At 35.1% G+C, this 16090-nt stretch overlaps 1 protein-coding gene across 2 annotated transcripts in view; it reads right to left on the bottom strand.

Annotated features, from left to right (window-relative positions):
* Window positions 1-16090, bottom strand: part of ITFG1 (integrin alpha FG-GAP repeat containing 1) — an 85232-nt gene that overhangs the window by 47055 nt on the left and 22087 nt on the right. For both annotated transcript variants that reach the window (XM_032998371.2, XM_032998379.2), the window contains exons 7-8: window positions 13866-13927; window positions 11371-11455 (exon numbers count right to left, since the gene is read on the bottom strand). In XM_032998371.2, the coding sequence (XP_032854262.2) occupies window positions 11371-11455; window positions 13866-13927 (147 nt within the window). The remainder of the gene's footprint in view (window positions 1-11370; window positions 11456-13865; window positions 13928-16090) is intronic.

Genomic DNA, 16090 nt, shown 5'->3' with positions numbered 1-16090 from the left:
AGTATTAGAAAGCAGAATCTAAATAAAAGCACCTCCTTTAAAACATCTTCATGTGGCTCCTAAACGGGGAGTTTTCCGTGCATTTTGTATTCACTTAGAAAATAATTCAATAATTCATGTTCCTTTTGACATGGTACCTGATTTATACAGAAATTACTTCCTGACATTTACTTGTCATACTGGATGATTAAAGTACAGCTGCGAGTATTTTACCTATTTTGTGCTTTTTAAACCAGGTATTTATTTAGACTTAATTAAAAATTAATGGTTTATATACTGTGAATGAGAATTGTGCCCATTACTGCTGACTAACATAAAGATCAAGAAGAATATAGCAAAAGAAAGCTGGAACAATTAAAGCATCTAGCCTTCCAACAAACATTTGTAACATTTACAGTATACATGATAATGGGCACATTATAAAACTGCCTCACTGAAAAACTTCATAACTGCCAGCATATTTCATCCAAAAGGAAGGGTTAGGTATATATTTGTACTATAGAGCAGGCAAAACAACTTTTAAACTTCAAGGGCACCAAATAAAACACAAACAGTGAGAATGTGGCTGGAAACAGGACAACAATGAAGGAAGAATATTCCCCAAGTTGTAACAGAGCAGTTTAAGGAAACCCACAATTAGTTAAACACTGTATTACAGAAAATTTGCTATCAAAAGAAGGAAAGCCCAACATTCTTCATCTCTATCATACTATTTTATCTTATTTCTTCTCTAGTTTTTATTTCTAAAGCCTACCTTATGATGTACAGGTCCACCTTTTACTGATGAGGTTATTCAATCAAAAGCAATTTTCTGAAGAAAAGTCAGTTTGTCAAAACTGATAACGCACACTTTACAAATCAACTGCAGCAGTTACTGTTTTTGACAAAAGTAAAAAACAAGAAGGATAAACTCCACCTAGAGTATTGGCTAAAACTGTAGAACAATTTTAAATCAAAATCTTGCATCATTCTTTCTTCAAAAAGTCCAAGAAGATAAAACAACCTCAGCAAAACCCAGCCCTAAGCACAAAGCTTTAGTAGAATGTTTCACTATGCATTGCCATTTTAAACTGTCCTAATCTGTAATAAGTAGAAATACCATGTTTCCTGTATCTCTGAAGCTTTTTCAAAGGCACTTATGTGAAACAAAAAAATTGATACAGCAGCTTTTCCAGTTTTAAAAGAAAATGTTTTATTCTCTAATCCTTATGTGATTCCCACCTTGGAAGCACCCACTGAAATACAAACCTTTGGCACAATTCTACTGATCTTGAAGATCACACAAAACCCCCCCAGCAGCTGCTCACAGAAGATCTCAATCTCACTAACAACAAACTTAACTTGGACCTGCAATGCTAACTCTTCTCATATTCATGCTTGGTTTCAATATACATCCTTCAATTTTAAACTCTACTCTCGAATTTAAATTCCTCCACCATGGAGGAAGAAGACAGAAATTAGACTAGCGTATCATTGACACACTTGTTCTAGCGCAATTAGGTGTTCATGGGTGACAACAGCTGGATGAACCCACCAGATCAGCTAAAATAAACTGCACTAGTTTCAGATAAAAAAAAAAATCCCTCGTGTAACATGTCTTTAAATATGTATTCAGCCGAGGTCTACATAGGAAATCTATTTCTGGAGATCCTCTGTAGTCTTCACTCAGCTCCTAGGGTCTACTAGTCTATCTCTCTATTACCATTCAGGTTTTAAACCATCTCAGTCCAAATTGTTGGAAATCTCTACGTTATCCTTACCTGTAATTTCGGTGTGATTTGTAGCACTACACATGGCTAAACATACTCTAGACTCCAAATGTCCTTCACTAGCACCGCTCAACTTAAAGCATGTTTGGCATACAAATAAAAACTCAACTGTTAGCTAGCATGTTCTCAACACAATTCTGGCTTGACTGTGATACTGAAGAACTACATGATTAATAAAAATCAAATTTTACAGGCAGTGGAAAAGGCTAGAAAAAGAACAGTCCCACATACTCATCAGCTGCAAATCTGTACTTGTGTCAAAATACGTAAAGACAAAATTAGCAGTCTTATGCCATCTAGGAATCATGTGAGAATCATTACTTACAACTGCCTGTTCACTGTATTTCAAAGAAAAGCCATGGATGCAAAGCCTTCTTTCCAACATTTTGCCCACACCTGCAAAGTGCTAGCAATCCAGTCCAGAACAAGAGTAACCCAGAAGACACAGATCGTGCAGATCTCTGGGAGCACACCTCATACAGAGAGATTGTGTGAGAAAAATTACTTGGAGCTGAAGCTTTAACATCGAGTGTGAATTTTCACACTTGCCAAAAAACATAACTCAAATCTTTTCAATATATTCTAAAAGTAAATCCGAGTGGGAGAAAGCAGAAAAAAACCTTGTAAATCAGATTAAGAACAACATAATGTTATTAAAAATTGTTCTATGTTCAAAATGCAATGCTAATGTGCCGTAGCATAAGCACACGTTTTAAGCACAAATAGCAAACGGCGTCTCAGCTATTACTCCGAGAGATTCATTGACCCTGAGGTCCTAGCATCTCACTGAATTGCATATTCACATGAACATGTTGTGCTGTCTCTGCTAATTCATAACGGTGACACTAGAGTTTGCGTAGTTTCAGCTCTGACAGTTAAGGAATTCCTGTAGCAGTCTATTAGATTTCAGCCCTTTCAATATGCACCAACTGGATTAGCATCTCACACTGGCATGGAACTTGGGTCATTTCTGTCTGATAACTAACTTATCGCCTACATCTATTCATAATTAAAGAGAAATGGAGATATAAAGTAACTAGGCTGAATAGGCAGCAGGCCCTACAATACAGACAGAATCTAACTCTCCACTACCTAAGTTGATTTTTTTAAAAGAAAATACTGCTAGTGAACCATGAAGTTCTTTTCACACTTTAAGAAAAAATGTTACATACATAATGAACTTCTTCCCAAAACAGGATATATCAGAGATATGCTTTAAAAGCAAACCTGCATATAATTTACTTAGTATGAGTAAACATCAGCAAAAAAATACTCAATCCAAATCTTCAAATTCCTCTAGAGACATAGCAAAAAGGTGTCAGAAACATGGTATTTTGCAACCAAGTTCAAGGCTTATTAGATTTATTGCACATACTTGTACAATGTACTTTCTAACATGGGCTCTGAAAAAAAAATGGAAACAACGAGTTCAGTAATCACTCAATTCTAAACTGTTTTGTAATACAGCAAGACAAAGCTATAGTTCTAAAGAACAAAACAGCTTTTGGTGGGCATATGATCTAAATCTTTTTACTTTAAACAGCTGGGTTGTTCTGCTGCAGTGTCATCCAACTTCTGCTCCCGTAAAAGGAAAAATTGAATCAACTTTTTTTTTTTCTTTGAGATGATAGACTGATTATTATAACTTACTACAGTTGTGTTAAATAAAAATAAATTGTTTTCTGGCAAATAGAAATAAGCTAACTATGCAGGCTAAGACAGTAAGAACAGTCTAGCTTTCATAATTCTGAACCTGTTTCCACATAAAAGCAAGACACTTCCTACACCATGGTGTCCTGAGAACCTACTGTCCTCCCCTGAGAACACACATTTTAAACTAGCTGTGGTCCCTCTGTTACTACAGACCTTGTCGGTGCAGTTTTCCCAGTTCCCTTCAAAAAGGTGAGAAAAACCTCAACACACAAGTCAGGGAGTTTTTATCTGCTGTTGATTTAAAGTCCAATTAAGTATAAGGCATCTCTTGTTTAATACAATACAGCCTAATGGAGCTTTATATGCTTTTAATTTCACCATAGGTATAGCTTGCTCACATCTCTCCCTCATGGCTTCACACAGTTCTCATCCTCCTTTCTCATGAGCCTTTAATTTAAAGTTCTAAAGAATAATAAGAAGGAAAGAGCCATGTTATGGTAGTGCTCAAAACAATACCCTTCTGGGGCTGGCAAGGAGACTACAACTAGTATCGCCGCGTTTGATATTCAAACAAAATGAAGATTTGTTTGAAAGCTAATTATCTTAAATTTATCTGCTGAAGTAATAAAATGATTAGAATTCTTTTGTCACTCTGCCTTTAGGTGTTCAACAAGATGGTCATGACAGAGACAATTATAATAAATTACTAAGCTAATTATGCATTATTAAAAGAATGTGTCAGCTGCTTTTAGAAAATGTGAATCACAACTTCAAAAAACAGATACAAAGAGCTTTTACAGATGATTCAAAGTTCTGTGGACATTAAAGAAACCCATATAACATTCTCCTTCACACTAAATTGATTCTGACTTTAAGTCTATCTGTACTTTTCCAAAAAATCCATATTCACACCTCTACTGCAAGAAAACCATTTAAACACAGCATGCCGGCAAACTGCACAAAGACTTCCAGGCTGCATGTGATCCAACAGCGTGGTCTCCTATCTTAAATGGAAAGATTATATCACATCTACTAACTGGAATCCAAGCAGGAAAAAAAACATTGAGATTAAATACAAAATGGACCCCCCCTGCACACTGGACAAGTAATAGCACTGAAATTCCTGTTGTAGTTTATGCTGAAAACTACTAGTTCCAACTATCTCATATTGTTAAAATGGAAACTACAAAGCCTGACTGCACAGCTTGGAACCATCTAATGTTACACATTTAGAAAGCTCATACGGCATTAAAGCTTCACATGCTAACAAATGAAGGGGATAACACTAACCAAAGCAAGCCACTTGTGCGGCTGAATTTTGGATTGAGTGTTCTTGTTATATTAACCATGAACGCTGTCAAAGAAAAAATTTAATCCTGACAAAATTAAGTAGTTCAACAAAGAATTAATAAGCAAGTGGCATGTCCACCACGCCCCTAATTCTATTAATGGAAAGAAAGCAAAGTAATTCTTAACGTACAAGCCCTTCTGACAAAAATGAATACGGTACAACATCAATTTTTTTCCCCAGTTGAACTGCTGCCCCAGTTCAGCAACATGTGAAAGAACTTGACAAAACATGGCTCTGCCCCCTGCCCCTCCAGAATGGATACTGCTTTGGAACTATATTTATAACTAAGCGGACAAAAATATCTCACTGTATCCAAGTCATAATAAAGACTTGGAGAGAAAGAAATAATAGAATTAGTGTTTATATTTTGGAGGGTGTCAAGAACACGTATAAAATTACTTAGGGGTACTGAGTAACATCACCTAAGGCTGTAACTCCAGCCAGTCTCAGCCCATCACACAGCACTCTCACAAGTGCCAGGACACGCCAAAATGCTCTAAAATATTTTTCTCTTGCAAAATTAGACAATTTAATCCCAACTATATCTTTATTCTATTATTTACTATTCACCCTGTGAAAATTCAGAGAAAATAAGAACTGTATTAGAAAAAATACCTCTCGGATTTTTGGTAATACCATTGGTACAATTGTACCCAGCTACAGTTTAGTGGCAAGGGGATGGGAGACAGTTCAGAAACGTGAGATTTGTGTGGATGTTATGACACACGTCTTAATGATCAGTAAAACGTGAACAGTGTTAATGAACAGCAAAAGGAACAATATGAAATGACGGTATATACTAAATGACTATGTGATAGAGACTAACAGTAAGGAGGAGATGCACAGAAAAATAACCTCCCAAAGTGGTCAAAGATGAATTTGAAAGAAGAATTTGAAGCCATTGTATTTAAGTTTCCTACATGGACTTTACACAATTGATTCAAGTTATTGTCTGTCCTATTCTCAGATCCACACCATGATGGCGAAAATGAATGATGAAGTTATGAAAGCAGACAGATGGGGTGCAGTCTGTAGAGCAACATGACCTATTTATAATGAACATGAATTTACACTTTGTTTGTTTGTTCATTTTGGGTTTGATTTTTTTTGTTTGGTTTTTTTTTTTTTGTTTTGTTTTGTTTTTGTTTTTTTTTTTTGGTGGGGGTGTGTTTTTTGCTTGCTTTTTTTTTAATTAACTGCAAAGCAGTAACACTTACATCTATGGTCTTAAACCTCAATGAAGAATCTTTTTCTAGAAAGAACTACCAAAAATTACAGAAATCTAAAAAACGGGACTAACATTAAAATGACAAGGTACCACTGAACAGCATTGCTGGTTACCAATTAACAAGTAAGAGAGATTTAGCTTCTAAATGCACCTTCCTGGACTCAAATACACGAGTAGCAATTAAGTTGGTATGTCTCTATGCACTGCTGTTTCAGATGAACTGAAGTGTATCTTACTATAACAGCTTCTTCCTTACCTCATAATTCTTTACTAGCATCAGCTTTTATATCTTTTTCACCTAAACTGATCATAGTAAGAACAGTTTTCCTCATATGCAGAGCATTTCACACACAGACATATTATCTTCCTGCATCTTAAAGTTCATAGAGAATCCTTTTATTGACTGCAGGAGCACAAGTATATATGCTCAAAAGACAACTGCTTTATGAAGTGGTTATTTACTGAAAGGCACCATTAAAACTTTCCTTTGATATATAGCTACTATATCTGAGGATGCAATATTCTGAAGAGAAGGAAAAAACTAAAGAAATTCAGATGCTAAAACAAAGTTCATACACCAAACTAAAAGCTACAAAATTGAAATGCAACTGCAGGCAGAAAAGCAGTGCATTTAAGATGTCATTAGCTGTAGGATAATCAAAGCCCACATGAAACAAAAATCCTTCAACAAAACGCAGTTTGTACTGTGCAATGAATGGCTTCAAAAAGACCCAAAGGTTATGCACTCTGTTATCCTGTTTAAACATAATTAACTGCCAATAATGAGCTATCCTTTCCTATGAGGAAAATGATAATTTCTACAATATGTCAAAGAAGTAGTTAACGTACATGAAACAGTTCAATTACTTAGTAGGGAGAAGAACAGAGAAGATTGTTTTAGGATTATTAGTTGGATAACTGGATTTTAAGTATGAGAAAAATTTGAGTTCGAGTCCCTAAAAGACTTGGGTAGAACTTCAACAATCCCAATCCAGGCTTTGTCAATCAGTAAGCAAGTTTGCATAGTAGGAGTAAACACAGACTGCCTAAATTAGGGAAGACCACACAGATAAAGACTCAGCAGCAGCCAGGAAAGCAAATGGCGAATAAAAGATAAAGAACCGAGGTGGAGTTGTCTAAATGCTACCCTGAGAAAGTAAGAGTTGTGTGGTATTTATATACGAGGACACTATCAACAGTGTGATCAAGTTTGATTTCAAAAAGCTATTTTTTATTCTCCTTACATACAGGCCACAACAAATTTCTTTGCCTAAACTAAGCAAAATCAGTCACTGATTAACCAAACTTGTACATTCTTAGGTCAGATATCACAAAGGGTGATTTATCTATCTCCACTAACCAACTGAATCATAGTTGAATAGCAGTTATAACATTAATTTCCTTCAAAAATGAATGAAATGACTGTATAAACAGCACAGTATTCTTTGCTAACTGCTTTTTGGTTGCTGTTTTAAAGATGTATTTCATTAATCTTCAAAGTAACGAGACAATAGCAGGTTTTTGTGTCCAAAATATGGTTCACATTCATCTCATTAGTAAAAAAAATTGGTTATTTTCAGTGTCCCACTGAAATCCTTGGATTTCTTTAACAAATACCAAATTTTCCACTATTTTAAGTGACAATTATTAAAACTCATTATAATTGTAATTATTTTTCAGGATTCTAGCCAACATCTATGATTTCTTCTACAGACAGTACAAGGCAGATCATCTAAAAAGCCTCTGCTAGCATACAGATAACAACAAGGAAGGATTAATCATTTTTGCTATAGCAACCACTGCACTGCAATTACCATAGTGACATGAGAAGAATAGAAAAAGTAATAACGAAGAGCTCTTACTTCTTTGGAGCAATGTGTCAGCCAAATAAGTGCAGAATTCTGTAGTGCCCAGCTCTGCTCACCTTAATCAATTGAAATGCCATTTGTAATCAATATGTCACAAAGCATTTCTGATTTATTTTTAAAAGGGCAATACAAATTTGTCAGTTGTTCCCTGTCCTTTGGTCAGGTTAATGAACAAATCATTGCTATCATGTAACGGAGGGGACTGCTACTTATTTCAGAGGTTCCAATTTAGACATAAAGTCTAAGGACTATTACATTACCATAAATATGTTGATCTATATGCACCTGCTTTTGCATATTTTTCCATTCAAATGTACACACATACACATATATACAGAAATATAGCAGACCTTACAGATACAGAAATATACAAACATACATTTGTATATTTTTTTCATGAAAAAATATATCTTTATTATTTGAGTACTTCAGGAACACTTGGTGCTAAGATTACACTAATGTCTGTGATGCTTTCTCATGAGTCACCTAACTGCTGTTTTTTTCAACTCCACTTACCCAAAAAATTTCTACTTGATAGCTGTTGTTCAGCCTGCTTAGTTTAAGAAAGGAAACCTTACCCCAAATTAGTTGCCTTTGGAGGTTCTCAGTCAAGATCTTATCCAAAGTTCTCCCCTTTTTTCAAATGACAGGTAAATACTTATGGCTGGAGAGGGTACTTCAAATAAAAATTTCAGAAGCAGAAAGTAATGTTAGACAAAGTCACCTTCTGAAACAATACACGTTTTGCTGAGACGTAGGTGTGATCAATAAATCAGAAACTTGGACTGCAGAAGCGCAACAGTGTACAGTCAGAAAGGTGGGTGTAAATGAGAAGGCAGCAGCACAAGTGACATATTCCCAAGCTCATGTCTGGACCTGACATCATTCCAGAGTCTAATATGTACAAGTGAAGTAAATGAGAAGTAGCAGAGTGAAAGCACAGAGAAATATAGAATCCTTTGAGACCTTTTGCGAATGGCAAGGCTGGCGCATCTGCTATGAGGTATGGAAAATGTCACAAAAGAGGAAGAAAACAGTGGCAGGCAACACAGAACTGACTGGCTTGGGAGTGCATATTGAATGTGTTTCTAGTCCCAGCAGCTGTATCCTGGCGCCAACAGTGAAGCTGCTTGCAGCACACCGAGCAGACTGACAGTGCTGTGGCATGTTCTGCTTGGTGGATCACACACTGTTTGGCAACGACTACTTTGGTAGAAGTAGCGCAATCCTCTAGCACATCTCCTTTTACATCTTCCTTGTGTGGTTTTGATTTGTTGTGCAATGAAACTTCTTTCAGGCCCCATTACAGGTAGCCAAATTACTACACCAAACTGCAAACCATCATATCTTAACTTCCTTTGACCTATGACAAGCGTTATTTCACCAATTTTGAAACGGAAAACTGAAAAAAGGAGATGTTCAAGTCTAACAAGCCATTTCCAGTAAGGCATTTTCTTTAACTTAGCTCAGTACAAGCAGAACCTGTATGAAGTATCTAAACATATGCAGATATAGCAGAGTGAGTAAATGTAGTTACTCTGATACAGTGTTATTCTAGTAATGTGAGATTTTGCAACATCTGTGCTGGGTGTTCTCTCTTTGAGATGAAATGGCTGCCATCTCTCAGAATAACCAGTGCCAAAAAGTCAGCTTCTGAAAACCAGCATCTCCTCCCATAGATGAGGCTGATGGTTCCTGGCCTCTAGCCGCTTTGCCACATATGCTGTCCCTCTACATTTCCATGCATTTCCTAAGTCCCTGTACATGTTTTCTCTCATTATATTAATCCTTACTAGACATATTGCTCCATTACGGCCTCACACCAGTGCTTTGCACTTTGCACCAACTGGTGATGGCACTCCAAAGCAGCAGCCCCTGTGGCTAAGCTAGCTGTACCGGCCAGTCTTTTATAACCTTGGCTGCACCAAAAGCACACTGTGTACTGCACTGCTAGATCACTGTGTATTCTATTTACTCATATTTTCAAAATTTTAACAGTTCCAATTCTCTTTGCAAAGATATCCCAGGTTTTATTATAATTCCATTAATTATGACAAATTTCTAGAATTACGATGTATCATTTGGGCTCATTAGCTACCTAACACAGATAAAATTATCCTACATAAGAATTGCTTTCCACATTGCCATCATTAAGAAAACAAAAACCAAGCCAGATTTCTACTTAGTACCTATTAAGACACATTATTCAAAACATCAGCTCAGCAAATAATTACAAAAAACCCAACACACTTAAATTTTTTGAACTGCAAAAAACGGTATTCTACTTGTCTTCATATATTATATACACAAGTGTTTATATTTGTAGATCAACAGTAAAAGATTCTACAAAAACTTTAACACATTTTCTAAAAATCTTCGTAAAACATTTCACAGAAGAACCTAGAGCATTGTACAGCTACCTTATTTCATTTACTGTAAATCTGTAAACACATCCATAGTTGCTAGATAAGGATCTAAGGATAATTAACTATCCAGGAGTGTCTTCTAGTTACGTGTCAGTAAACAGTTTTGCTAGAACCCTTAAGAATACTTTAAAATGGCAGCATAGAGCCAGAGAATTGGACTTTGGGTCTAAAATAATCTGATCTATAGTTAAAAAAACCCCCACATAATATTCTTTAAAACCGATCTTAAACCAAAATGATGCAGCCAGGCTACCATTTGATAATATTTAAAAACAGACACTGACTTACAATTAACAATCATGTTGTATAAATACAGTAAATCAGTTCTTTAAGAAGTTGTTTACATTCAATAGTGTCAGCAGAATCAGGCCTGCAGTGCTTCCCCTTGGGTTATAAAATTTGTATTTTAGTGTCCAGAAAAAAAGTATTTTTTGGACTGCAAAATCAACATGGCTGATTCTTCATAACATGACACACACATTGATAAGCAACAACTGACTGAAAATGTACATTCTAATAGAAAAATACAGGCTTTCACTAACCCTTGCAAAAATAGATTTACATATAAATTAAGTTTTTCTCCTGTCCAAAAGCCATCCAGAATTTTCAGTTACAACCATTAAGATTTTACCATGTTTCATCAATCTTTATTCAAGTCATTTTAATTCATTTACATTTTGGCTTTATTAGTTTGGACAAGTGAAGAATTTATGAACACTTACTCAAGTATTTTCTCAACAAGATTAGGGAAAAAGAGCAAAATCATGGCAAACAAAACGCACGTCAGATAAAAGTAAGTTTGGCATTGTACTGTGCCTCAAAGCAACAGCCCTTCAGTGTGGCACTGAAAAGTAGATACATATGATGCAGAATGTACTAGGATAGCCAAAGTTGAATTCAATTGAAATTATTAATAATTATTTCCAGGTATTTCAAGATTTACTCCTTAAGGAAAAGAAGTAAAAAACTCCACTTTTAGAGGTAAACATCTTTCTTTATTCTTTGTTTTAGAGTAGCTAACCAAAGTATGAAAAAGAAAGGAACTCTCAGGATAGATTAGAAAAATAACACTCACCAAAGTCTGCAAACACGGACTGTCCAACTACTTTCACACCACGAGGCATTTCCTTACTGTCTCCCTCTTTAGAGAAGTTCCCATCCTATCAAACAGGACAAAGAGGATGGAAAAACTGAATTGCATACTAAGTGATAAAAATTGACTTTTGAACCAAAGAAAATACACAAAGAAAAAAGCACTTAAGTAGATAATAGAAATATCTCGTCTATGGAAAAAAAAAATGCACTCTCTGAAAATTGGGACTGAGCTTTTGCATTCCTAATCCTTCATGGAATCTTATGGAAACCCAGTAATAGTAATATTTGGATACAACTGTCTATATATTTTACTGTGTTATAAGGAAGAGATTGGGTTATTTCCACAATATAATCAAAATCATAACTAAGTGATTATGAATACTAATGTGCATTTATGCATATTGACATGTGATTTTATAGTTATATGTAATACATAAAAATATAGCTGCACACCTGTTAAAAACAGCTTCTGATCTTGCCTTCTAATTAGGAAATAAGTTGATTTTACATCAGGTCTGGTTTAAGTCTTGTTTTAATCATCTATAATTAAAACCTAGGCCTGCAGAAAACCATATTCAGTACTTCATCAGAAAGACAAGAGTGTTGCATCCTTGTTTATTGTAGGAGTAGATCAGAGCTGGCACAAAATCATTTAAAATGTTAAGCTTTTGTAGCCAAGTGAGATGGCCCGTGGCCTACTTTTCTAGTCATTGCAATCAGCTCATAGGAAGTTCTATTCACACAAGTTTACGCAAAGCCATTGAGACAAATGATACTGTTTTGAGGATTATCTACAGCTATCCATATTGCTTACTCATGTCATATTCAGTTTGTAGACTTCAGTGCTGTTGAAGATGCAACTCTGGAGACAGTTAGCATGTGAACGTTTGACTATGTATCTTTACCTTGACATATAATTTATAATGACCCAGACAAGAAAAAAAAGGGTAAAAAAGGTAAATTGATGCAAATCATCTCCAGGGAGAAAAGAAGACTAGGCTCTGTGCTCAGCTGACCAGAAAAGCATACATCATATAGACAAATATTTTAAAAGCATTTTATGGTGCATCAGTGAAGGGAATTACATTGCCTAGGCTTGTAGAGAAATTTAGCACCTTTTAATGGATCAATTAAGGTACTTTAAGATTGATATGTACATACTTATATTTTATATGTATGACATATTTTACTGAGTTGATTGATTCCAAAGAATAGATTTATTTCTTTCTAACAACAAGCAAACCTGTGCATATAAAATATGTAATGTAGGATAATATTTAGAATACGTGAGTTTGGAAAATCCAAAATTTGTAAGAAAATAATAATAAAAAAAAAACAAAACCAACACCACCACACAACTTAAAACACCTACAGGAGACGGGTCAAATGCCTTGTTTAGTCACTAACACCCAAGAATTAAATTTGGCAAAGTAAAACTGTTAATTTTCAAGTCTATATAAAAGCCAGAAATACAGAATTCAGGACTTGCTGCTTAAAAAAAAGGTGTGCAGAACAGCTTACATTACTTTTGTCTAAAAATACTTGGAGAATATCTGGCAGCTATTAATTATTTTTTTTTTATTTTTTCAGTTCAGGAGCTGGTTGAAGATGGCCATGTTGTCACAGACAAGAATACGTTCTCTGTTCTACAGTGACTCACTGTGATATGATGGATAAATATTCAGGTAAATAAATCCTCAAAAATTCATTCCTTAGCTAATAGAAACACATTCACACTTTCTATTATAACAAAAAAGTAAACTTTTAACATACACATGCTAGGATTCTTAATCAGAGTCCTTTTGGATAACAGCATTAGTATAAAGGATGCACTTAGTTTCAAATCAACTAATTTCACTGTTATTAACAAGGAGGTTTTCCACTGACCCTGGCCAGGTTAGGCAATACAAAAGCAGAATCTCAGTAAATAAATAAATAAGAATAATCCATTGACCTAATTCTCCCCAACCTTGAACTGCATTTGTGATATATGGTTAACAGAGGACTTGGTATTTTCTCAGCTGTAACTTGCATACACATTGTAATGGTTAGAAGTGAGATTCTGAAACTCTCTGTCCCTCAAAATCTTACCCAAGACCTGAAGTCATAGGTCTAAGAAAGCTTAAAGAACTCAAATCTTTGAGACAGCAAGAATAAAAAAATCTGATCAGCCTTTCCTTCATAATCACCATGCTAAAAGTGTCAGTAACCTCCTACAATGGCTGATGACACACCAGGGGTCCTGCTAAGGTATATGAAGGCAACTAATTCACTCAGCAGTCATGTTAAAAAACCTGCAGAAGAATTTATGCTGAGTAAAAGATCTCCAGTGATCCTCTGCAGTCTCAATGCAATAGTGCAGAGTTAGTGCCTCAATATTGGTTCCACTCATTCCTGAAACAAGAAATATCAGATGCCTTTTTTTTAAACTTGTCTGTGTTTTGACAGAATGGTTGTTTGGGTTTTCTCTCTTACCTTATTTACCCATGTCTCAAAATAAACTTTTTGTGAATCTGGTGATGTAGTAAGAAACAAATCTGCAAAGGAAAAGTGTAAGAGAAATAAAATATTTAACATTAGACTATACACACAAATATTTCATCACTCAATTAAGATATTGAATTAATTTAAAATATATTACCTATATTTTATAAGTTATATATTCCAGTGATGTTTAGATGTATTTATATTAAGCAAAAAGATTAAAAAACAGAAAACCCGCCCCGAACTATTTTCATCCCTCATATTCTTCTGTATAAATAAATACACCTTTTCCACTCAACTTCTGCATTTCTATGGTTTATTCATCAATTAAGTTAGCCTCACATGAGCTACTAAGTGCTGGATGTTTTATGTGCACAATGAAGAAATTTTCTTAATAGTAAAAGACAGAGACAGATCTCAAAGCCAGAAAAAATATATGTAGCTACAATTTTAGTAAGTCAAAATTTAAAATAAAAACCTACCAACCATCCTTTTATTTTGGATACACTGAATTAAGCAACAGATCTACTGCTGGTAGGAGGAGAAAAGGAGATGGAGAAGTATTACAGGCTTCCTTTACACTAAAATTCTCTTAAACATCAAAACAGTGGAAAAAGAGTGCTTCAGAAGATATATCTGACAATGCCTACTTAAAGAGCTTATTCGTTGCCATTTAGGAAAGCACCCAAATTAGGAAAATAGGAAGAAAGAGTTATATAAAGGAGGTTAAAAAAAAAAAAAAACAAAAACAAAACCAAAAAAGGTGGGGTATGGTTAGGGAAAAAAAAAAAATTAAGTCCAGATTTTAAGAAAACTACTCTTTTAGATTTAAGCACTTGTTTTCTTTTTCATTGTCCTCCTTCCTTCCCCTTCCCCCCCCCCACCCCCCTGCAATTTTAAATATCACTACTTGAGTTAGAACACAATGGTTACTTTATAGGCGGAAAAAAATTGATTAAAAAAAAAGGAAAAAAAGGAGAGAGAGAGAGAGAGAGAGAGACACTATTAATGCTTTACCCTAAGGTGATTTAGGGAATAAGCAGGTGGACCACTGCATAGGGAGTTTCAAATGGCACAATAAGGGGTATTGTCTGCCAGGGGGAGGAAAAAAAAAAAATAAAATCCAACAAACCAAAACCAAACCATGAACTCCCACACAAAACAAAGATACACCAAACAAAATCCCCACCCAGCTTGAAAGTTGCACCATCTAATTTTACTGCCCTGAATACCTGAAGTGTTAATTTCCTTTAGACCATACACATGAAAGCATGACAGTGTGCTTCACTGGAATTAATTATATTGATACTTAAGTATTTCTTGAAAGCAAGAGACAGAATGGAAACAATCATAGATGTAACTTAGAAGACATATATAAACTTTGCAGTTTTAACTTTGCATGTAGAAACAAGTTTGTGCAATATTGTTGATTACCATCAGCTATGAGCCAAAAAAAAAAAAATTAGAAAATCTAACCTATTCACAAGGGAAAAAAAAAGAGAAACATGGAACAACAGAAGCCTTAACTCACTTTGCTACTGGCCAAAATGCCACTGAATCTTTGAAGAGTTTCTGAGGTTCAAATAAGCATTTCAAGCAGGTTTGTAATACATCCATGCTGTAACTTGTACTGCAACTTGCAATTAGTTATGGGTTGTATCACACACAGATTATGCCACAACAGGCTCTTTAAGTGTTATATATAAATACACAGCAAATGACTAGCATTTCAGTAGCAAATATTAGGCTAGGTTGCCTAACCTTCAGCAGACATTTTATCAGCACTATAACTGTTTTCCCACCACATCTCTGCCTTGGTGTTGCACACTGCAGAGCTGACCTCTTGCCTTCAATCACTAAACCAACCCTCTCTCTGCCCAGTCCTCTGTGCACGGAGAGATCCTGGGGAGCATTAACTCAGCATTCCAACTGGTAATGCTGTGCTTATACATGTTTTGTGACTCTATCACAGAATTAGACAAAATGGCATAGCTGCCAACACAAGACATAATTCACGCAGTATTATCCTAGAAATTCTGCTCAGAACAGTTGGTTATTACTAGGTGAAATAAATGCATTAAGTTTTTATGTAACACAGTTATGCTTCTAGGGTAGAAAAAACAAAAACAAAAGGCAGATATAATTTATGCTGGGAATATTACAAAGTTCTTTGTCTTGACCTTAAAGAAATGATTTAGACCTAAGTTCATTAAAAA

Source organism: Tyto alba, unplaced genomic scaffold, assembly GCF_018691265.1.
Source record: "Tyto alba isolate M040663 unplaced genomic scaffold, T.alba_DEE_v4.0 Super-Scaffold_26, whole genome shotgun sequence".
Lineage (NCBI taxonomy): Eukaryota > Metazoa > Chordata > Aves > Strigiformes > Tytonidae > Tyto > Tyto alba.
This window is presented reverse-complemented; position numbering and strand designations above follow the sequence as displayed.